Source organism: Rhinolophus ferrumequinum, chromosome 6, assembly GCF_004115265.2.
Source record: "Rhinolophus ferrumequinum isolate MPI-CBG mRhiFer1 chromosome 6, mRhiFer1_v1.p, whole genome shotgun sequence".
In the NCBI taxonomy this organism is placed as follows: domain Eukaryota; kingdom Metazoa; phylum Chordata; class Mammalia; order Chiroptera; family Rhinolophidae; genus Rhinolophus; species Rhinolophus ferrumequinum.
Genome location: NC_046289.1, coordinates 41,508,277 through 41,531,251, shown reverse-complemented (window position 1 = coordinate 41,531,251; position 22,975 = coordinate 41,508,277). Strand labels below are relative to the sequence as shown.

The 22,975-nt window shown below is 42.0% G+C and overlaps 1 protein-coding gene across 12 annotated transcripts in view; it reads right to left on the bottom strand.

Annotated features, from left to right (window-relative positions):
- Nucleotides 1-22,975, bottom strand: part of NIN (ninein) — a 93,179-nt gene that overhangs the window by 52,394 nt on the left and 17,810 nt on the right. For 7 of the 12 annotated variants that reach the window (XM_033108100.1, XM_033108099.1, XM_033108103.1 and 4 more), the window contains 3 exons: nt 20,011-20,092; nt 10,587-10,676; nt 8,834-9,003 (listed from right to left, as the gene is read on the bottom strand). In XM_033108100.1, the coding sequence (XP_032963991.1) occupies nt 8,834-9,003; nt 10,587-10,676; nt 20,011-20,092 (342 nt within the window). The remainder of the gene's footprint in view (nt 1-8,833; nt 9,004-10,586; nt 10,677-20,010; nt 20,093-22,975) is intronic. The other 5 variants (XM_033108102.1, XM_033108104.1, XM_033108111.1 and 2 more) reach the window with 1 other exon arrangement.

Sequence of the window (22,975 nt, the reverse complement as noted above, 5' to 3'; positions counted from 1 at the left end):
CCGACTCTGGAGGCAAAATGGTGGCATGCATGAGCACACGGGTTTGGCAGAGCTGTGTGGGTGAGGTCTGGCTCTGCCACTTTGTGGGGCCCCTCAGTGCCTTACTTCATCTGTAAAGTGGAGATATCTACCTAATGGAGACATGAAAGCATATACCTGGCACTTAGGAACTATTAGCTATTGTTAGTATTTCAGCGCGAACAATGGTGTGGTTAAGGGTTTGGACTCCAGAGCCAGACTGCCTAGTTCAATTTCAGCTCCACCACTTACTAGATGTGCAACCTTGGCCAAGTTATTTAACTCCCAATGTGCCTCAGTTTCCTAATGGGTAAGCGAACAGCAATGCCTACCCAAGAGGGTGTGCTAATGTTTGGAAAGCATTTAAAATAGTAACTGCTACAAATTAAGTGCTAAGTGTCCGTTAAGTAAGTATAATACATATTTTTAATATAATTACTATTCCTACTACCTGGGTGTACAAAACTAGGACAAGGGCAGACACAGGAAAGAAACAGAAGACAGACCCGTGTCAGCTTTAAGAACAAATCCAGAAGAGACTTGTAGAAAGGACAGCTTTGAGCATGGTCGTTGTGATGAAGCAATAAACTTTTGATTCAACTGAGGGGTAGATCCTCCCCAGGGGCCCTCCCCATTGTGGACAGTGTCCCATGGGTGGCTACAGCTGGCAGGAGTGACCTGCGCTCCCACATTACTATGCCAAGTGTGCTGGCCAACAGCCCCATTGAGAGCAGGCAGAGGGGAGAGGGTCGGAGGTTGACTGGCCCCAAAATGCTGCTACAGAAGGCAGCCCTCATCCCCTCAGGCAGACAAAGGAAGCCCCACACCCACCCTGTGGGCTGTGCATCTCAATGTTATGCTGGCCATTGTGGCTAGCTCTCTGGTTGTCCTAGAGCTGGACAAGGGTGCCCCACACACGTGGGCAGCACAGGCTGCTTTCAGGAATGCTTTCTTTGCAGGGACACCTGCTTTGCTGGACTGCAGAGCAGATGGCTTGAGCCTCTTGGCTTCTGGGCTTCCAGCCCCGAGGCCAGGCCAGCATCTGCAGCCTGCGGGCCTGGCCCGGCCCCTGCCCATAATAGCCCAGTCACAGCCCCTACCAGCCATCTGCTCCAGCACAGACCTTGTGCCCTGCAGAATGTACAGCTAATTAAAACGATTATGGGGGCACACACGGGGCTATTCTTTCCCAGCAGAGGTTGCTGAGTAGATCTCAGCAGCCATAAGCAGATTTTTTTTTCCTTTTTTTTAAAGGGGAAAGCCTTGCAAGCCCAAAGAGAAGAGGAAGGAAATTTACGAGAATAACAAAGCTTCCCAAACAAACTGAGCTATAGTGTCCATTTTACAAGAGCAGCACCCTTAGCTAAGCAAAGGAAGTCCCTGAAAAAAACAAACAAAAAAAAACCTAAGTCAGTTTAAGAGAATGCTTATGACTGAAACTGTAGGACTTTTAAAAATACAGCATCTATGGCTTACTTCACAGTCTTTAATATTTATAATGCCCGCACTCCTGGCCAGGTACTGGAAATTAAGTGTGCCCAGGAGGGCTGGCGACTGTTTCCACAGGGACACGCTTCCTGGGAGATTGGTTCATTTCCCGCTATCCCGCCTTTGAAGGCAAAGTGGGCCACGGAGGGCCTGCCTGCCCCGCTCCCGGGCTATTCTGAACCCAGTGACAAGCTGCTCAGTGAGTGACAGGGCTGTCTCCAGTAGAATGCAAATCAGTCCCTTTATCTTTAAAAGCAATTGCAAGTTACAATAAAGTGTTGTGGGTAACAGGAATTAATGTATAATTTTTTTAATGCACACACTTTTAGATGAGTGTGCTACATTGCCAAAAAGCCTTTAGTATACTGCCAGTGTGAAGAAATGCTGAATTTGAAAGAGTCTGAGCCTTAAGCCTCTCCTAAGGTTGGGGACTGGTTTTGGTTCACTGGATTTTAAAGTCCTTAAAGAAAAGGGATATATATCTCTGCTCATGGTATCTTGCTCATCAAGCTATTCCTGAAAGATAGTGAATACTGCTTTTCCATTTAGAAAACACTTACTGGTATATTTGGAAAGTGTTACTGTTATCATTAAAATTAACTTGCTCATTTTTGATTTGTCTGCTTTATTTTCTAGTTAGAAAATAAATATTAGAAATTGTTGACCTGAAAGAAGGTCGGGGTGGGGGCGGACTCCAGGGGAATTCCCTCTGGGATCAAATCAGGAAGACTTACCGGAACAGCAAAGCCTGAAAGCCTTCAAGACCGAAAGCTGCAGTCTGTGTTAGAATGAGAGACCTCTTACTGGCTTTGAAGGGGCTTCTCTATATCACTTTCAAGGGATCTACAATTGCATCATAAATGAGTGTTTCATCTCTGGGAACAGCCAGATAATCTAACAAGACTTAAAAATATAAAGGGAAACACTGGAATTCCATTAATAAAAAATGTATCCTGATGATGTCATATTGTTTGATGGAAATAAACGGCAACAGTAATGAAACTGCTGACCTACTTTGTCAAAGACTAGGACAAAATATGTCATGGGAGTGACGGGAAAATAGGTACATTTCAACTGCAAAAGCTCGTAGCAGAACTTCTCAGTTAGTAAGAAGTTTGCTCCAGAATTCAATATTTACTCTATACAATGTAAATGAATTCATGAAGTTAAACTGCAAAGTTACGCAAATATGATTTTATGTAGGGTAGTAAAATCAGCAATCCTTTAAAAGTTTTTAAACCACCACCATCTCCCATCCTCCCACTCCCATAGTCCAAACGCAAAGACTTGATTTGCTCCTCTATTCTTAGGCGAATGAAGCAATTGGCTTTAACTTTTCTCTCAGGTCCTCAGTTAAACTGCACGGTTTTGGCTTACCCTATTATTGTCTGCAGTTGAAGAAAGAATTGTTTAAAGCCTCTTGCTCTTGATAAGAATCTTACTAGACTCGATTTATTCCCTGTGGAGGAAAACAGTTAACAAGGTGTCCCCTGTTTTCAATGAGGGCAGAAAGCAAAGTGGCCCTGCCCCAATTGTATTAATTGAACAACCATTCCTACCAGGTCTGAGTAATGCAGAGTAGAATTGAGAATTAGTTTTGTTTTTTTCACCCCCTTCCACCTAGCCTTAGAAGAACCGTGAGCAAAAAATTCAAGGTCAGTTCAGTAGCCATTGTATATATGCATACAAAAAGGGGGAAATGTAATCTCTGGAATCTAAAAACTCACTTCTGTTTCTTAATGAACTAAAGCAAAAACAATGACAACCAAAACTTTCTCATTAGTCACACCTTTCGTTGGAATCGAGAATGTGCCCTTTGTTAGTCTGGATTAATTCAGAATAGAATGTCCAATTGAATTGCCTTGAGTGAAAATGATCCTGTGAAAAAAAGAAAAAAATCACTACTTTCCTTTCAATAGCCTCCAGAATGAGAGGTCAGATTCCCAAGGGGTCCATTTGCAGATAAACATACTAAATTGGAAGGTGCATGTACGTGTCAGCCTGACAGTGGGACCTACCTGTCACTTGTGAATTAGCATATTCTGCTTTACAGTTTCCAAATGAAGTTCTGTAATTCACAATTCAGGGCTGAAAATTTAGCAAGATTACAGTGGTCTTTCCCCCATGGAATGGCTTGGGCTTGTGAACTAAACTTGGTAGGGGAGGCACGCTTAAAAGCTAGGTTCGATATTTTCTGTTTCAGCAGATACGAATAAACTTGCTTGGAGAAAGCTGGGAGGGACGGGGTAGGATGCAGATAATTAAAATGTTTACAGTTTATGTTAGGGCTTTAACATACATGAACTGAAACAAAAGTAGAACACGATTAAAAAAAACAAAACACCTCATCACAAGGTTTATTCTCATATAATCTATTCAGGGAATGAAGCCCAGGGTGGTGGAGCATGTTATCCCATAGTAACAATGGTGGGGGGGTCTCACCCAAGGCACCAGGTCACCTTGGTATACCGTGAACAGTCAATCACGAGAGGAGTTCCAAAGCATTGTAACTGATGAAGCCTGAAGTTTCACAAGGGACTTACATTAAAAATAAATTTAGTTGCTTGAAAGCAATCTCTATAATAGCATCACTCTCACTTGCCTGCATTTCTGTGTTTTCCTGGGTGGGATGGAAAGGGTAGCGTTACAAGTAGACTGTAAAGAAGTATAACTACTAAGAATTACCTATAATTTTTCTTATACACATGGAGAAGGCCTTCTAAAGAAAGATGCAGAAAAACATGTTGAACTACTAACCGCGGAGCCTTGGAATGAATCCGTAGCAACTCCCCTATTACGGAACAACCCTAGAGAAAAGGAGGGGTTAGGAATGATTGTCTTATCCCTTCAGATGACTGCTCACATATCCTTACAGGATGAGTCCCTAGAAGGAAGCAAGCCGTCCTGAGGACAGCTTTTATAGGCGCTGTGACACCGTTCCAGTCCACCGCACATCCCTCCACAAGTCCTCAGGTGAAAAAGAAATAATCATTTGATTCACACTAGAGCTAAAATTAGTCTCCTGTTGGGTAGCAGGATTTCCCCTCCATTTAATTTCCCATAACAGGAACAGGTCCTTTTTGTCTTCATCAAAACTCTCTAATGTCCACTTTAGGAAAAATCAGGCATGTCTGAGAGCAGGAGAAACTGCAATCCAAAGGCAAGTCAGGATTTCACCTTCCCCTGAGCCAGGATCCAGGAGTCAGAGGAAACCCACAATCAAAACCAAGAAGGGGCCAGCCCAGTGGCTCAGGCGGTTAGAGCTCCGTGCTCCTAACTCCGAAGGCTGCTGGTTCGATTCCCACATGGGCCAGTGGGCTCTCAACCACAAGGTTTCCAGTTCGATTCCTCGAGTCCCACAAGGGATGGTGGGCTCTGCCCTCTGCAACTAAGATTGAACATGGCACCTTGAGCTGAGCTGCCTCCCAGATGGCTCAGTTGGTTGGAGTGCGGGCTCGCCAGTTCAATTCCTCGACTCCCGCAAGGGATGGTGGGCTCCACCCCCTGCAACTAAAATTGAACACGGCACCTTGAGCTGAGCTGCCTCTGAGCTGCCGGATGGCTCAGTTGGTTGGAGTGCGTCCTCTCAACTATGAGGTTGCCGGTTCAACTCCCTCAAGGGATGGTGGGCCCCTTGCAACTAGCAACGGCAACTGGACCTGGAGCTGAGCTGCGCCCTCCACAACTAAGACTGAAAGGACAACAACTTGAAGCTGAACGGCACCCTCCACAACTAAGATTGAAAGGACAACAACTTGACTTGGAAAAAAAAAAGTCCCGGAAGTACACACTGTTCCCCAATAAAGTCCTATTCCCCTTCCCCAATAAAATCTTTAAAAAAAAACAAAAACAAAAACCAAGAAGGCCTGTCTCCAGCTCTCCAACTGACTGCTCCTTATGAAATATTCACACCGGGGAGAGGCCCAACCCCACTTCCTCCTTCAATACTGCCCAGTGGCAATGAGATGAATTATGAGCCACTGGTAACAAACATACCCAAGAAATAAATTCTTAACACCCAAGGGCAGCAGACGAAAGGGCCTTAGGCAACCAAAAAGGAGAAAAAGTAGCCAACAGTACAATAAAGAACTGACAGATTCTCAACTCTTTAAAGGTTAATAATAAATAAACCCCACGGGTCACTGAGAATTTTTTCCTCCCCACAGTCCCCATTTGGGGGATACCCTAGAATAGGGGAAATTACCCAGCACTCTGAGGAGCCCTAAACAGCTTCCATAGAAGGGATGAGGGTATTTCTAGCATAAGCCCATGCTGCCCGGAGCATGAACTTCTTCTGTTGGCCAACTGAAGGAGGTTGGCCCCAACTTCCGGAGGTTACTATGGAAACTGGTCAGGAAACAGGACTGCTATCTTGACACAACAGCATGCAGTAAGACTGACATATAGATGAAACTATGCCACCAGACTGTACGTATCCATGAGTATGACCTACGATCACAGTTACAGCACAAAGCTGGGATTGGCCCTTCTTACTGCCAACGGGAACATCAAAAACATCACATGTGAAGCTATTAATTTTTTAAATTGGTGAACCGATTTGAAAACGGACAGGTCGATTCAGTTCACGAAACACTTAATTTTTAAGCAAGGAGGAGCTGGATAAGGTTTGGTTTGAGTCACACATTCAGCAATTTAAAAAAACAGAGTAAATGATGGTACTCGGTACTCCTGTAGGCTGTTTGGGGTGGGATATAACAGACTATTATCATTGAATCAGAAAAATCTTTGTGGGGAACAGACAAAGAGAGAAATGACCCTCTCCACGCCTCTATTAGCTGTTCTAAGATGGTGGGTAGTAGAACACAAAAGCATCTATATTTAGCGCCAAAAGGTCACACCTGAGAGGTTTTAGAGGTGTTAGGGAAACTCAAGTACATCAGGGGTGAAATGATTCTCCTAACATACCCTTTTACTAAGACACTGTCATGCGGGAGAGCCTGCTCGCTGCGCCATGTGTCACGCGGGGTGGCCTGCAGCGTCTCTGCTCCCGCTCCCCACATAAGAATGCAGGACATGGTGAGGCCAAAAAGGAACACCCATGGAGCCATAGGTAGGGGAGTCATACCACTATGTAGCTGGCGGCTGGGTTGGAGACACAGGAAGCAGGAGCCACACAATTCTCAACCCTCACTGCGCCGCTCGCAGGCTCAGCCACCATCTTCTTGCTAGCCCCCCCTTTTCTGCTAGCGTAGCCACAGCAGTTATATTAGTGGCCAATGGCTCACTGGTTACAGCTGACGGCCAACTAGCCACAGCTGATGGCCATTTGATCACAGTCGATGGCCATTTACTACCTGAGCCAGCACCTTTCTATGTGAGGTCGAGAGCCTGGAAACTGCTTTTTGGGGCTCTGTCCCCACAGACACAAACAGCAAGATTTTGCCCAGACTCAGGCTTCAACTCTTATTTTCATTTATACATGAAAACAAAGTCTCACTTTTTTAACTGTAAATCTTCACTGGAAGTCAGTAGATAAGATAAAACAAGCATATAAGAAATATACTGCCAGCAACAAAACCAGTTCTGCCCAAGAACTTTCTGGGTATCCCCTGGTGGTAACTAGAAACTATCTCATCCAAAATTAAGTCATCATTTAAATTTCCGCACCAAATAATGCCTCGGGTACTAAAAATAGTTGGAGAAGGCAGATACCAGACTTAAAAGTTGTGCCTCAAATAACAAAATCTTACTTCTAAAAGTATTGAGACATGTTTTAACCTTTTTTTTTCCCCACAGAGAAATGTCTCAGATACATTCCACACTATTCTGGGTTATAAAATAGACTTTATGTAATAAAATTATATCTTTCCTTAGAGCAAGATAAATATTATGAACACTGCAATAACCAAAGTATGCAAATAGTTGACTCCTTGAAATTGTATATGTAAAATTTTTATGCATGGGAGTGTATGTGTTTTACTGAGGAAAGGGCCCTATCTAAACTCTCAAAGGGATCCAAGAAAGGGTCTGAAACTGGCTGAACTAAGATGGGAAGTAGCCTTTGCCTCAGGCCGACTAGCCCCAGTGCTATGGCGTTCTAGGCAGTGTTTTCCTTCTTGCTTCTTGCTTCTCTCTTTTCAGCTCTCACTTCTTAGCCACACTACTCTTACACCATTTTTGTGGTTTCTCTCTCTTCTCTAGCTGCTTTTCTTCCTCTCTTCAGGCCTACATTTTTGCCACTGCTCCTTCACTTCTGGTGTGAGGACAGGTATAGTTTGTTTTTTAAAAAATGGTGCAAAGTTCTTCTGATCAGCAGATCAGTTATGTGTCTTCTAAATTGTAGTACTTATGGCCAGTTTCATTTATGCTCTGATCTTGGGCTCTTTCCAGTTACCTTTGAGTTTGGGGGGTTTTATGGAAAGTTGAGGGTGCTAAATGTCTGATTTCTGGCGACATTATTGGAGCAAACTTCCTGTAAATTTCAGTAAGCTCAACATGGATGTCAGAGAGCAATGAACACACATCCATGTGTGCACAGGCCACCTCCAGTCAACCTACCATCTACGGACTACTTTAAGAAAGTTGAGGCCCTCTTTCTCTTTTCCAGTTTATATAAGTATCTGAAGTATACTAGTCTGAACTGGGATGTGTAAGAAATATTTACAGCTTGCTCAGCATGGCATTTTCAATCATGTTCTATAAATGGCATGCTGGTAAATGAGTTGTAAAGAAAGAGTAAATAAAATGTTACTGCTTCTCCTTTATTGTACATTATGACAACGTGTAAAATGAAAAGAAGGGAGATGAGAGAGGTGAATCTCTGCTAGAGAGCCCGACGTGCCTGGGTGCTACAGAACCAGTAAGAAGAATTGTGGCAACTGCTGAGTGCTACAACAAGAACTAAGTTTTAAAGCTGCTTTACCCCACTGCAAAAGTTGGGATGCCGAATCTCAAAATACCTAAATACACTACTTTCATTTTCTACCTGTCACGGATGCTGTTTTATAGTTTGAAGGTAGGGTTGGTTAGCTTTTTACACAACTAAAAATGACAGGGCCATCGAGGAGAGATCGATTTCTAAGAAGAGCTAGAAGTGGCAGACCCCAGATAATCTGAAAATAACTGAATCCAAAAACATATAAGCATAAATCATGCACAGAAATGTCAGCTCTCCCAAAGTTGAAACAAAGACCAAAACATTCAAACAGTAAAATAAATTAGCTATATGTATCCAAAAAGCAAGTAATAAGATCAGCAAGTAGCGGGCAATTGAGAAAAGCCATAAACCCCCCTCAGTTCTCCTTTCTGCACCGCAGAGATGCAGGTATCCTGCGGTCCAGAGAGATGTGCCTTTCTGATTTCTTACCTCGCTGCGGTCACCGGTCGGGATGTGTGAAGGCCGGGCTTCTTCATCTAGTGGCTCAATCACTGTCACCTCTGCAAACTCCTCCACGGATTCTTGAAACTCAGGTAAGGACCTTCGTCCATAACGCTTCCCACCTCTAACATATTTGGGCTGAGCCTCTAGTGAGCAGTCTAGGCAAGGAGAAAAGAGTTGAGGCCACATTACATGACAGTCTCGGCCCTTAGCTGACATGCACAGCCGTCAGACGCAGCCTCTTATACCAGTCCCAAAATAAACCACCACCGTTTGCCAGTTGGGGTGGACGTGGGCGTATGTGAGCCACCAGGTCAGATGCAGAGCACAGCTTCTTTCTAATTCGGAATGATTTACAGCACCCCGAGTATATATCTCTGTACGTGATGGGACAGATATAATGCCGGCAGGGAAGGATCTGACTTAAAAATACAGACAAAGCGAGGGGTCATTTTTATTCTTCTGTTTATTAAGCTGGTGTTTTGCAGAGAAAGGTAAAGGGAGAGGGTCGATCACACTAACGGAGAGACACGTTGGAGGAAGTCTTGGAACATCATGATAAAACAAACACCGCCTCAGCACTGTCAATTCAGTACTCACACTGATTAGTCTAAAACACACCCCTCGCGTACCTCAGTGACTCCTTTGTTAACCACCCCACTTTCTGATCTATCAGACAATCAGGATGGCAGAACAAAGAAACTGACACAGTGGATCCTAATCAATTAATGACAACTCATCGCTTATATGCAACCTGGCATCAGAGCTCATTATAAAATTAAAAGCTGTGGAATAAAATAGCAAATGTGAAACTGCATTAATAGATATGGTGTATTATGTTTTCTTCTTCTTCATGAGCTTCAGTGTTGCGCAAAATAAAAAGAATTGTGCATAAGGAGAGAGTCATCTCTTGACCCTAAAGAAGGACTTCAGCATTCTGACATAACATGTCGCAGGCTCAACAGTCACCACCACCACCATCACCACCAAGGTTTCCACCACCACTAGCATCACCACCACCACTACACACTACCCTTTCCTACAATGGATAGCTTTAAAGCAATAAAATAAATACTTCACTCTATGCGAATGTCATCTGAGATACGTTTTTTAGTAACTTGCACAGAATAAGGAGAATAAATATCATCTTCGATACAGATTTTTTTTTAAGTATCTTGCACAGAATTAGGAGAATATTTCATTAAGATACAAAAGACTGGCAATGTGCTTTGATTCTTATCATCCACACAGATATAGTATCTCTCTGGAGAACAAAATATGTGTTCTGTTTGAACATGACAGTCCTAACAAGATATGTCTGAACTCAGTCATGTCGATTTTTGGAAGAGGTATATACACATAGCAGCAAAATGAGGATGTAGAACTAAAAGAACAAAACTTTCCTTTGTCATCAATGAAACCATGTTAGGGGTTAGCCATTACTTTATAGTTTCCCTGGGAGGAGGGGTGACCCTATTTGACTAACTCTGCCACCCTCCCCCCGACTGCCCTTCCTCTGGTATAAGCTCAGATTTCACAGATGTGGTCAGAAGCATCCTGAAAATGCTCAGCAAAGTTCAGAGTGAAGTATTTATGCTTGCTCTCTAATGTCTAGCGATATTTATATCCAGTTTTTTTAAAGTCCCAGCCAAGTCATTGTATTAGGTCGAGTGATTCTCTTACAGGAAGCATTTAAGTATACAAAATTTATATTGAAAATCACATGCACATTGGAAAGTACCTTTTATCAGAAGAGAGTGTGTCAGCTTGTGAGTATTCAGGAGCGGCCCAGACACCCGAGCTACTTGTTGGCAGCTGACACTCACAGATGCTAGTCAGACAAGAGGCAATGCAGAACCATCCTTAATTTATGACATATTCTTAAATTTTACTGGCACACAACGAGATACACCATTAGTGATGATAGGGGCTTGGAAAAGATTAAAAGGAAAACCTGTAATATCAGAAAATGGAACATGGGATTTTCCCAGTGTCAGAACTCAGTCTTGGTTTGGAGATGGAAGTGGCAGGGGAGCTCTTAAAGCATGCTTCACTTTTTCAAGGAAAAAAAAAAGTAGTGGAACAAAGTAACCATCTTAAAAAACCCACTGTGATTTAATCCTAAACCCACCTGTGGATGAAATGGTTCTCTAGCTATTTACCGCTAAATACCCCATGCTGTGTAGGGAACAGTGGTAGATTTGAAACAGCTCTTTTTCTAAGCAATGGAAAGTAATAGACTGTGAACCGTTAGGAACCCTATGGCGTTTTGGTTGATTTATTTACTTACTTATTTTTGCATTGCCAGGAACTTTAAAAAACTTTTATTTATTATATTTTATTATCATAACTAATTTTCAGCAAACTTTAACATCTTTTACAGAGTGTACATATGTGACAAAGTCAATTTCTAGAGAAACTGATTAAACTGCATCATCTTTTTGGAACAGAGACACTAAACACACACACAGGATAAATGGGGTAAATAAGGTTTCGTTATACTGAATTTCCCAAACCATCCATGAAACCAATAAAGAATTAGATTAATCACACCAATTAAAAATAAGTACTTCTTAGACTTACACACTCATATATACCTCTCCTATTTAGAGTATCAGCATCATTGTACTTGCATGATGAGAAGGGGGAAAAAAAGACAACAAAAGGAGGTCCAGAGAAAACATACATGGTCAACAGCCATAGTTGTTTATGTATCTGAAAACTCTACGATTCTCCTTGTCAATCTCAGCCAGGCCTTTAGAAATCTACAGCAGCAGTCCACCAAGCAGAAGGTCTCCGTGGGGATTTTAAGACACTCTTATACACCCAGATTAAAGAATGCCTTACCCCTTTCCCAACCATGCCCAATAAGATTTGCAAAACCGCAGCCTGGGGCAAAGTTTATTTACTTTATGAGTTCATCCAGATGTAACTTACATATTTCACGGTTTCATACTGGAACAATTTTATCTATGCCAGATAATATAGAGTCCTTTGATTTATTAAGAAATAAAAGAGAACAATTCAAAAAGGGGAGGGGAGGTGAAAGAGTAAAAGAGGTCCAAATTTCCAGGTATAAAACAAATAAGTCACAGGGATATAATGCACAGCATAGGGAATACAGTCAATAATACTGTGACAGAATGGTACGGTGTCAGATGGTTGCTGGACTTATCATGGTGATCACTTCTTTAGGTATATAAATGTTGAATAATTATGGTGTGCACCTGAAACTAATGTAATATTGTATGTTAGCTATATTTTAATAAAAATCTTAAAGAAATAAAATAATTTACATAAATCATACAGCTTCCTATAGCATAAGTAACTGCTGCAATCATGAGCTCCAAGGACAGAGGTGAAATGCCAGTGAAACAAACAAAACATAAAGCACTGCTGTGCTTTCCTTGAATATATATTTATGATTCTACCTGGATTGTCAATCTTCTGGGTCATTTTCCCTTCTTTCCCATTTTCCATTTCTCCTATTTGTCATCACTACATAAAAACAAAAATTGGGGTTTGAAGGAAAACGGACAAGATTCCTGCCGAGAAAAGTCTTGGACCCCATCCCTGGAGATCTTATTATGAGTAGTAAGGTGACTTTGAGGCAGTCCTATATGACCTAGTTTGGATGATCTAGGCTTTATTCCACAAACCAAATACTTGGTTTGTTCAATTTCCTAAAGATTGCTGGAGTAATGTAGAAGCAACTAACAGTCTGTGCAGAGCAGGTGGGCAAAAAAAGAAAAATCTAATCAGAGTTCAAAAGATAAAAAAACAGAAAAACCTTTCTGGCCTTAGAAATTAAACAAAATCTGGATATTCAGACACCACTTTACTCCATATCTCATCTGTCCCAAGAAGAGGAACTCCTTCTGTAATAATGTTCACCTTCCAGAATCAGAAGGAATCACCGTGCACATGTCTGCCTTGTGACCGGAAGGTTCTTGCACTTATAATCAAAGGAAAATTGAAATACACTGTCAAGTGAGAATGACCACTCAGGGGATAAGCCAGCTGCTGGCAGGGAGAACAACTGACATGCACCCATCCCATCCCTCTCCTCACTCTCTTCCCTTCCCTAACTCTAACTGAGCAGTACTTTCCGGAACTGACCTTAGCCACTAGTGTGAAAGAGAGTCCCACTTGGAAGGTTGAGCTCCCCTGATGGCCAAAGGCAAAGCAATGAAGACCCAAGAGGAAGCTGAAATAGTTACCAGAAAGCCTACACTACTCAATCAACGCTTTCTTTGCAAAAACACAAGCTTAAGACCTGGAAGGAAGTGGCATCCACAGCACATGTATGGGAAGTTAAAGGAGAATGTCAAAGAGGCACGCCAGTATTGCATCGATTCATTTTACTCATATTTACTGAACGCCTGCCACGGGCAAAGCATTATGTTGCACCTGTTGTGAGATAAGAGGAATATTTTATCATTTTTTGAATCACATTTCCCTGTTCCTAAAAGTGACCTGAGGATATCTCTAGGATGAAGAAGAAAGCCCTGCTTTTATTCTTATGTTGGGGTCACTCATGCAGAGCCTTACTTCCTGCTTCCCCTCCTGCCCCATTTAGTCAGCCCCGGAAATCATTCCCCGGACAGCACCTCCTTCCCAAGGACCTCAGAACAAGGGTACCCGCCAATCTAAGGCTTTCCAAACTACATTTCTGCCAAGCTCACACGATTCATGAAATCCATGTGAAAATAAGACAGAGTCTAAAATGAAGCTCGTGCAAACCTCAGGACCAGCAGCCCAGAAGCTTCCCTGGGGAAAGGAAGCCAGGCAGTAAGTGAGCACCACCAGCCCACCATCCATCACCACCACCCCCCCGCCGGCCCTCGCCTGTTCCAACCTGTACCATTTCACCGGCATTACACCGTGAAAGTGCAAACCCACACCTGATTCTACAAAAGAGAAAAGGGAGAGAAAAACCAAAGGGGAGACAGAGAGAGAGAGACTGAGACCAAGAGAGAAGGGGGTAGGGACAGAAAATGGTCAGAGACCTAGAGGCTTGTGCTGGGGGGAGGGCGGGGGGCAAGGAGGAGAGGAGGGTAGAGGTGAGTTGGAGTGGTGGACAGAAAGGGGTGAGGAGGGGGATGTCCCAGGTAAGGGAGGGAAGAAGAGAGGCCATGAGAATGAACAACAGACATCAGGGAAGCCCCCCAGCAGGCCACTCCTTCCGCCTCCCAGTCAGCTCCCTGCCTCTGCGGGATGTGTTGGCAGATGGGCCATCGCCCCATGCATGTGTGCACACCGCTCTCCCAAGGCAGCCGCTTCAGGGCCCATGTCACAGTGCTCCCCAACTACTCCTCTCTTGATGCACGTGTCCGTTTGGAGCTTTCAGGTTGTCCCTGGATGCAATGACAGACTTTTTGGAGTCTCCACATCAGCTCCTACCAGTCTGAATGATGCATCTTGCTGGAACACAGCTCAGACACAAAGGTAATACGGGTAGCTCAGAACAGCCTTGCCTGGGAGGGAGGTTATCACCCCACCAGGGTGTGGAGGAAGGACTGATGGGTCTGACTAAGCCCTAAAGCAGTTGAAGATCAGTCAAGAGGAGAAAGTCTTTGAGTTGATAATGATGATAATATGATTGTTTCTCCAGCCTTCTCCTGGGAGGAGCCAGCTCACCAGTGAGAGGCACCCACGTGGGGCCCCAGGGGAGCAGAGTCAGGGAGAGTCTCATAGCCCAAAAAAAAGTCTCAAAGTCTTTAGCTTTGCATAATTCCAAAGCAAATTTCCTCGAACTCATTTTTTGCAGTAGGTAAGTTTAGTGGCAAAAGCATAATGGCGTTATCCAGTCCATCATCTCAGAAACTAGAGTTGCCTCCATCTCCTTCTTGCCTTCATTTTCTTTTCCTTATTATCTCTTTTCCCTTCAGCAAGGGGCTGATGTGAGAGGAACACACCAATTCTCTAAGACTCCCTGTAGAAAATCATCATCTTTTCATCCCCCATTTGGAAACTTTCTCATACACTGAAGTTGAAATAAACTTACAACATCAGCAGAACTCCCAAGTAAACTGTTTCACATTATAAAAATTCTCACCAACCCTATTTGTTTAATTTTAAATAATATGACTATATTTTTTGCACATACACATATTTTTTTTAAAATTGTATTTTTACCTTTAGTAAAATCATCATAACAATAAGTATTCTTCTATAGCACAGTTTCATAACTGCTTAATCTTTGATTACAAAGATACATCATAATTTGCCTAACTAATACATTGTCAAATATTTATGCTTTATATATGTATGTATATGTACGTATATCTATGTATACACATATATATATATTTCACTGTTTTAAATGACTATCCACATACATCTTTGTGAACATCCATAATTATTTCTATAGCATAAGATCTGAGGGTAACACTGATTAGCCAAAGGTATTTTTACAGTTTTCGGTGCCTATTGTTGTATATCATTCCAGGGAAGTCCTATCTTTTCACCTGACCACCAGTGGGTGTGAGCGTTCCCAATTCCCCTTGACTTCATGAATTGACTCCCCACACTTGCTTTTGTTGGTGGTGGTTAAATTATTTTAATTTAGGGAGAAATGTTCTGGTCCTCACCGTCAACATCTCATAAATACCAAGGGAACAGGAGACTAAGTTCTTACTTATCTTACTCAACCAAAGAGAGGACAACAGAACACGCCTGTTGGGCCATCTGTGTATAATATCTCCTAAAAACAGGAGTGCCTGGCCCACGGCCTCTGAATACAGCTACAAACAGAAATCTTCCATCACCGCAATTCAAGACCTAGCCAGACGCCCTCAGACCCGCTTCAATGCACGTTTGCTGAGGGAATGAAAAGGGGCCTGTTTATTATAGGTATTTATAGCTTCTTCAAAACATCAGGAAAATAATCAAAATTAGGGTGGTTCCTGGAGTTAGGAATGTTTATTACAAACAAACAAATAACAGAAACCAATCATCTGCACCAAAACCACGTCTAGTCTGATCTTTCCAATGATTTGGCTTTTCCAAACCTGAGTTCTCCCTCACCAGATAAACAAACCATAACAGGGAAAGAAAAGGTTACTTGCGTTATGCTAACATCGACTACAGAGTAGAAATCTAATGCAAGATGCATCAAATGAGGACAAAATCTCTGGAGAACAGATTCAGACAGCTTGCTGATGCCATGTAGCTTAGAGCCTGGGCCAGCATTTTTATTACGGACAAAAATTTCACAATCCAAGGCCACAGCAAATTGAATAAATGACTAATAATTAAGTTGTCATTCTTCACTTATTCCAAGAAAGTAATTTAAAAACTAACTTGTACATGTAGATATGAGGGAGTTAGGCCACTGGCAATGTTAATCAGTTTAGAATTGACAAAAGATTCCCTACCACCCAAATCCATGTTTCTACCTTTATCTGAATTTCAGTATTTCTCATTGTATTGTTGCTATTATCATTGTTGTTATCTTTGCTTTTTAAAGAAAACACTCTCTGCTAAGATTTACAATCATAAATATCAGAGTCAAAAAGATGCTGAAAATAGTCTAGTCCATACCCTCCAATTTTAAATGTAAAGAAATGTACCTCAGAGAAGTTATAAATGTTATAACTTCCTCAGAGAAGTTATAACCCCAAGACTACAGAAATAATGTGTTAATTCCATCTCCTCTCAAATCCTATTATAACTTTGTTTTTGTATTATTTACACATAACTGCCTTTTATTAGGAGAATACGACAGCATGTCATATATTGGGCATTTGTCCCTAGGAAGCAAAACTTTACAGTGTCAATTTATGTTAGGTAAAAATCTTACAGAAACAGAAGGCTAAGTTTTTTCATAAAAGTGGATAATGTCATTTCGATATTAGGACACAACACAATCAAATCTTTGATCTGAGTGGATTTTAAGTATTTTCCTGTACAACCACCTTTACATACGGGGTGAACAAAGGCCACAGAGGTTGTGACGTATAAGGCCACCCAATGAGAAGGGTAGAGACAGTATTTCATAACTCCTGGCTTAAGGCTCTTTCCACCATATCAAGCTGGCTTTTCTGTATTATGGTCTTGTATAGCATCTGGAATTTTTAATGTATGAAAATCTTAGCTGTTATAAAATATCACTTCAGGATCCATTCCATTTCTAAGGCTATGCACTATGGCCTTCCTATGTTTTCAGTCACCTTTCACAGTTTAAGGATAATCTTTTCTCTCAAAGTCCAGTAGGACCATTGATTTCAAAAGGCAAGACGTAAATCCCACAGCCCCGGCCCTTATGGTAGAAGATAAATTGAGTACCGAACAGCCAAATGATGCTGAGGACACAGGCCTCCCTGTCACTAACGATCAGGTGGAACTTGCTGTTATTCACTCCTTCTGGCTGCCTCTGGCCACTTGTCAGAATCTTTCTGGCCAGCCTGCACTGATGAGGACTTGGGTGGCCCCAGATCTCCATCTGAGGGCTGACATCCTTAAACTACAGGCTCTTGGAGTTACATCCCTTGGCGATACAGCGTCAGCATCCTCTCTGCCACTATCTGTGAGACGTCAAGTAAGGTCTGTCCCTCTTGAGGTCTCAATTTGCTCATGGTTAAAATGGCAGCATTCTCTGTAGCCCAACAATGATATGGTCTATGCCTTAAAGGATAGTTATTTTCATAAAGTGGAAGGAGGGGGTGAACTCGGGTGGCCTCTTGATATGCTGCATTTGAATCCTGACCCTTCTTTCCATCTCTCACGAGCCACGCCAATCAGCCTGTGGGGGGTGGCGTCACATTTTAGAGTGGGTGGGAGAACATTTGAGTAGAAAGAACTGTGTGATCCCCAGACACAACTGGAAGGGCCAGACAGAGATGGGTAAAAGATAGAAAAAGCAGAGATGCTCAGGAAAGAAGCTGGGAATGTAGGAGGGACGGCTGCCTCACGGCCTCCTGTGAGATAAAATACGCTTAAGGCATAGACTCAATCCTAGATTTTATCCTGCCAGACCAAACATCAGGGAAGTGACAAAAATGCTGCATGAAATGCTCTCGATAAGTATGTTGCTGCTTCATCACACGGATTTGGAGCGGCTCTATAACAAAGGTTTGTTCCAGCCTATGCAAAGGATGGAACACACAGAGAAACTATAAAAGACCCTTCTGTGTGTTGTCCTGGAAGACTTATCCAAATTATGGTTTCGGCCTATACAGCAGCAAGGCACACACATGACTCTGAAACACCATCTGGAGCCAGAATCATAAATGTTACCTCCTAGCTGTTACCAAGCTCAGCCAGCCATTGTCTATGCCCTCGTCCCATTATGTATGTTCCCACACTGCACAAATCTAGGGCTCACTCTTCACATGTATAGTCACCATAAATCTGTATCTTTAGTAGGACAATTTTCTGGCACATGACGGTACAGGATTTGAAGAAAGGGCAGCAGAAGGGTCCTGTGGACTAACTACATAGTGGCAGGGCTGCGCCCTCCAAACCTGCACAAAAGCACATTATCAGCCTACAGAAGAACACGGAACTTATGCTTGGGACCTAGGCTCACATTAACTAAAATGTTATGGTAACGTCACCATAGTTCTATTCAGGGTCCCTAGCTCTTGCACTATTGTTATCAAGATGACAAACAACCTTCCATAAGGAAAAATATCAATAAAATGTGAGACCCCATAAGAACAAAATTCTACGTTCCAGCAGTGATCACCTACAGAAATTTTACTGTTAGACTAGAAAATCTTGAGGTGGCAATAACCTTTTTCCCAGGCTCACTGTCGGCTTCCAGAGGGCCCTGGCAAGTCTCAGAGTTGACAAGAACCTTCTTAGGGGTGGTCACCATATGCAAAAAAGGGGGAGACTCAATCCGGAATCCAAAACAGTGCTGAACACAGTGTTCACACACATGACACAAATCTGGAGCATTTCAGAAGGTGTGACGAAGAACTGGATCACTAGTGAGGATAAGAAATGAGTTCCCATCTGTGCTCATCTAAATAGGTCACATTGAATGACTCCTTGTAGCAACAAAATGTTAATGATTTTCCTCAGTCTCAGAAACTGGACTATATATTTTATGTTATTTTTTTTTTAAGTTAGGTTCATTAAGGTATAATTTATATAGAGTATATTTCACACTTTTAGTGCACAATTTTATGGGTTAGAAAAACTCATAAAATCTGTAACTACCACCACAATCAAGACATTAAAGTTTCATCACCCCCAAAATCTCCTCATGCCTCTTTACGGTCAACCGCTAACCCCAGCCCAATGACCACTGATTTGATAAAACTGGGCTGTATTATAATACAAATGTCAACACTCTTTAGACTTCCCCTTAAATATTTACCATATTTCATCAAGTATCATATTTCATCAATTCTAAGACACACAAGTATCATCAAGTACCATATTTCATCAATTCTCACACACACACACACACACACACACACACACACACACTCACCCCTAGATTTGAACACTGAAATTAGGATGTGTCTTATAATCAATGGCATTTTACTATTATAACTGGCAACAATTTTTCTTCTTAGAAATACATAAAATAGTGATGCGTTTTATAATCTATAGTGCCTTTAAAAAAAATCAATAAAGTATATGAAAGTCACAACATTCACTGAATACTATGTGTTAAGCATTCTACTAGGCCCTAGAAATATAAAAAACATGAACCACATGGTCCTCAAGGAACTATCACTTGAGAGAGGGAGATAAACAATTATAACGTGATAATGTCTATAGCAGAGGGTTATCCACTCAACAGGACTAAATAAAATTATCTCTAGATAGGCCACCCTTCTTTTTTCAGGCAAAATTCCCAATTCATATCCTTCAATGTACACAGGAAATAAGAATGAAGGAAGTATCATTCAGCTTCACTCTGCTCATTTCAGGAGTGAGTTATTGCCATACCACCTGACATATTGCCTAGGAACAATCCAATTATTTCTTCCATAATTCGCTATTGTCAGAGGAAAGTCTCATTTCAGTGTTCAACAGCTGCAGGGCTTTTATGATAATATCAAAAGACAAGTCACTGAAAATAACTGCTCAATCCATGAAAGGCAGATGCCCCAAATCTTTCATAGACATGCTTCAAGGTCCCCAAATTCTTCCCTGCACAACTTTTATAGGGGAAGGTAGAGAAGACAAGTGAGTGTCCTTACCTGGTTCCTGAAAGTGTTCTTCGTTGGATAGCGTTCTAGACAAGATAAGTATTAATGCTTCTTTAAACTGGTCAAAATGCACCTAAAAGTAAGCAATTCAAAATAAATTCAAAATCATTTCCACAGTCTTAAGGAAACAAATCCATCTACATATAAGGTACCAGAACCATTGTTAGCATCCTGAGAGCTTCAAAGCAGTAAGTCATAACCTGCTTTTGTTCCCTTTTTTCTTTATTTCTCTAAAGCACTAAAGGAAAATGGGCTGATTATTTTTGACACCCCAGTATCATAAATACTAATACCAATATTTATTCAACCCTGAGGGGAAAAGCTATATAGCAAAACCTTCTTTATAAACTCATAAAAAGACGTGTTTTGAATTCTTATTTTTCTGAATAAGACCAGAAGAGAAAGATGTTAGGTTAGATATTAGGAGAAACTTCCCAAGTAAATGATCTATTGTAATGATGTCCTAAAGATGCTTTTATCTCTTAAGATAGTCTAGAAAGGAGTAAGTTATCTTTTGAGGATGACTTGAATATAGTTTTGCCTGAGGCAGGTGTATAATATTTATCTCCCAAGGCCCCTATGAGTCTATAAATAGCAAACACAAAGGATAAAAGGACCTTGGAAAGCATTTTCCTGAATTCTTAAAAACACAGTTACCTTGACTGAAGTAGGAAAGAATCAGAGTTTTCTTTAAATAAATAGTTAGAATTGGGATATCACTGGTTAAAGGGGTAAAATGGTTTTCTTTCTGGCCACGTATATTTTTCTATAACAAATTTATGTGATCTCACCATGTGGCAGAAGGGAGAGACAGTATTTCTTCTCACCATTATTCTAGTTTGATAACGTGGCATCTATTTATACAGCAGCCCATATATAAATACAAAGTTGGTAACTCTTTAATTTACACTCTTATGGGTCTCTTTGGACATCTTTATAAAACATGGCCTAGAAGTTTAATAATATGCAACAGATATAAAACACTTTCAAATTAAATTTGGAAAAGCAACAAACCTCAAGAGTTAGCTAAACCATGGAAGGTAAAAGTCACATACTGTGTTACCCATGCAAATCAAAGGAGAGGAAACCACTGAGATTCCTATGGCGTAGACACTTGCAATTGATAATACTCTCCCAAAGCATATGTGATTTCTCTATTACAAGTAGTTTTGATTGATTGAGTCATACTCCAAAATCATATTCCTTTAGATCATGTAGACTAAAAATCAGCATAATCTACAGAGCCAGAGCAGAAATCTGTCAAGGGAGTCTGGACATCCGCTAAAGAGCCAGGGCCGTGCAATCAATGAAAGGGTTAAAAGATTGTAGAAATGTAGGCTGTGCTAATTAGGTTTCACAGATGACAAATCACTGAGAAGCCTGGGGGAGGGCGGAGGCCCGTGTCCCAGAGTCAGAGGTGGGCTTCAGGCACTGTGCCATCCCAGCTCCAGTTCCCAACCAGCCAGTCCACAGACATCACATGCCCAAGGGCACTCCCCATTAGGGGCACTTGCAGGCATTTACTACTTCTGCCAGAATCAGGCCTCCCTCTCAGGGCGGGTTAGGAGCACAGGCTGTGCGCCGGAACCAGCTGGGTCCAGGTTCTGACTCTGGCTCAGTCACTCCCTTCCTTCTGTGAACTGGCTAAATTACTATACCTCTCTGAGCTTTGGTCTACTCATGTGTGGAAATGGGGCTATCTAACAACTAATATTTATGGTTCATTCAACAAATATTTATTGAGCAGCTGCTATGCACCAGGCACTAATCCTAGGCCCTGGTAATACAGCTGTGAAGGAGAGTGACAAGGATCCCTGCTGCCACTGAGCACAGTCTCAGGAAATGTCACAGGGAGGGAGGCAGAGCTGTGCTAAGAGCACTGCATGTACTTTGTTATTTATAATAGCACTCCCCTCAGAGCAGCATTGGGGAGACAAAAGGAGAGTTATGTAAAGCATGTAGAACTTCCTGGCACTTATTAGGTACTCAGCAAGTGGAAGTGAATACTACTAACAGGTATAATAACAGGCTTGACTGGTCCCATCACTTTTATGCAGAAACAGGGCCGTGTTCACAGGCAAAGCAACTGGCCATGAGAGTAACCAAGACAGCCAAGCAGGACTGGGGGGTGGTGACAGCAGGGTGCCCCCAGATCTGTGCAGTTGCCCAGCATTGGAGAAATTGAGCCAGTCTGCTTTGTGAAGGGACCCCAAGTCTGGGTTTCTCCTCTCTTAGGATATTAATAGAGATGGCCTAAGTGAAACCTAAGTCTCTTCTTGCCAGTTATGAGTTGAATAGAGAGAGGCTTCTGTTTCAAAAGGGAGGTGTTTGCCTTGAGACTTGCACATCTTTTATACTTGTCTCCATGGGTCTCTGCAGGGTCTTCTAAAGATATGTTTTCATAGCCGTAATTGGAAAGATCCCTTCTGAATTTCATCCTAACAGTTCAATTCAGTGAGTATCAGCCATGAAAATCATCCTGGAGTCTCTGTACCTGTTTTACTCCCCCTGAAAAATGACAAAAACAGCTATATATTGGGAAGTTACTTTTCGTCAGCTTCCAAGGCTTTATTATACTGTATTCAAGGGATACTTGGGCCTCATACAAACACACCAACTTTAGAAGACAGTATTATCCTCATTTATGTGGAGGTTGCTTATCTCTTCACCTCAGTGATCTAGAACACAGCAGACAATCAGGAAACAAGTGGTATCCAAAGCTGAGGAAGGCATCATAAAACCCACACGCTCTACTCATAGAAAATGTCGCAGAAGCAACTCAGGAGCTATTTATCCTCGCTCTACTTGATTTTTTTATAAGCTTCATCAGCCTGCTTCCCAACCTGCCACAGATTAGAAGCAACAAACAAAAGACGGGGGTGGATGGCCGGATGGCTCAGTTGGTTAGAATGCAAGCTCTTAACAACAGGGCTGTCGGTTCGATTCCCACATGGGG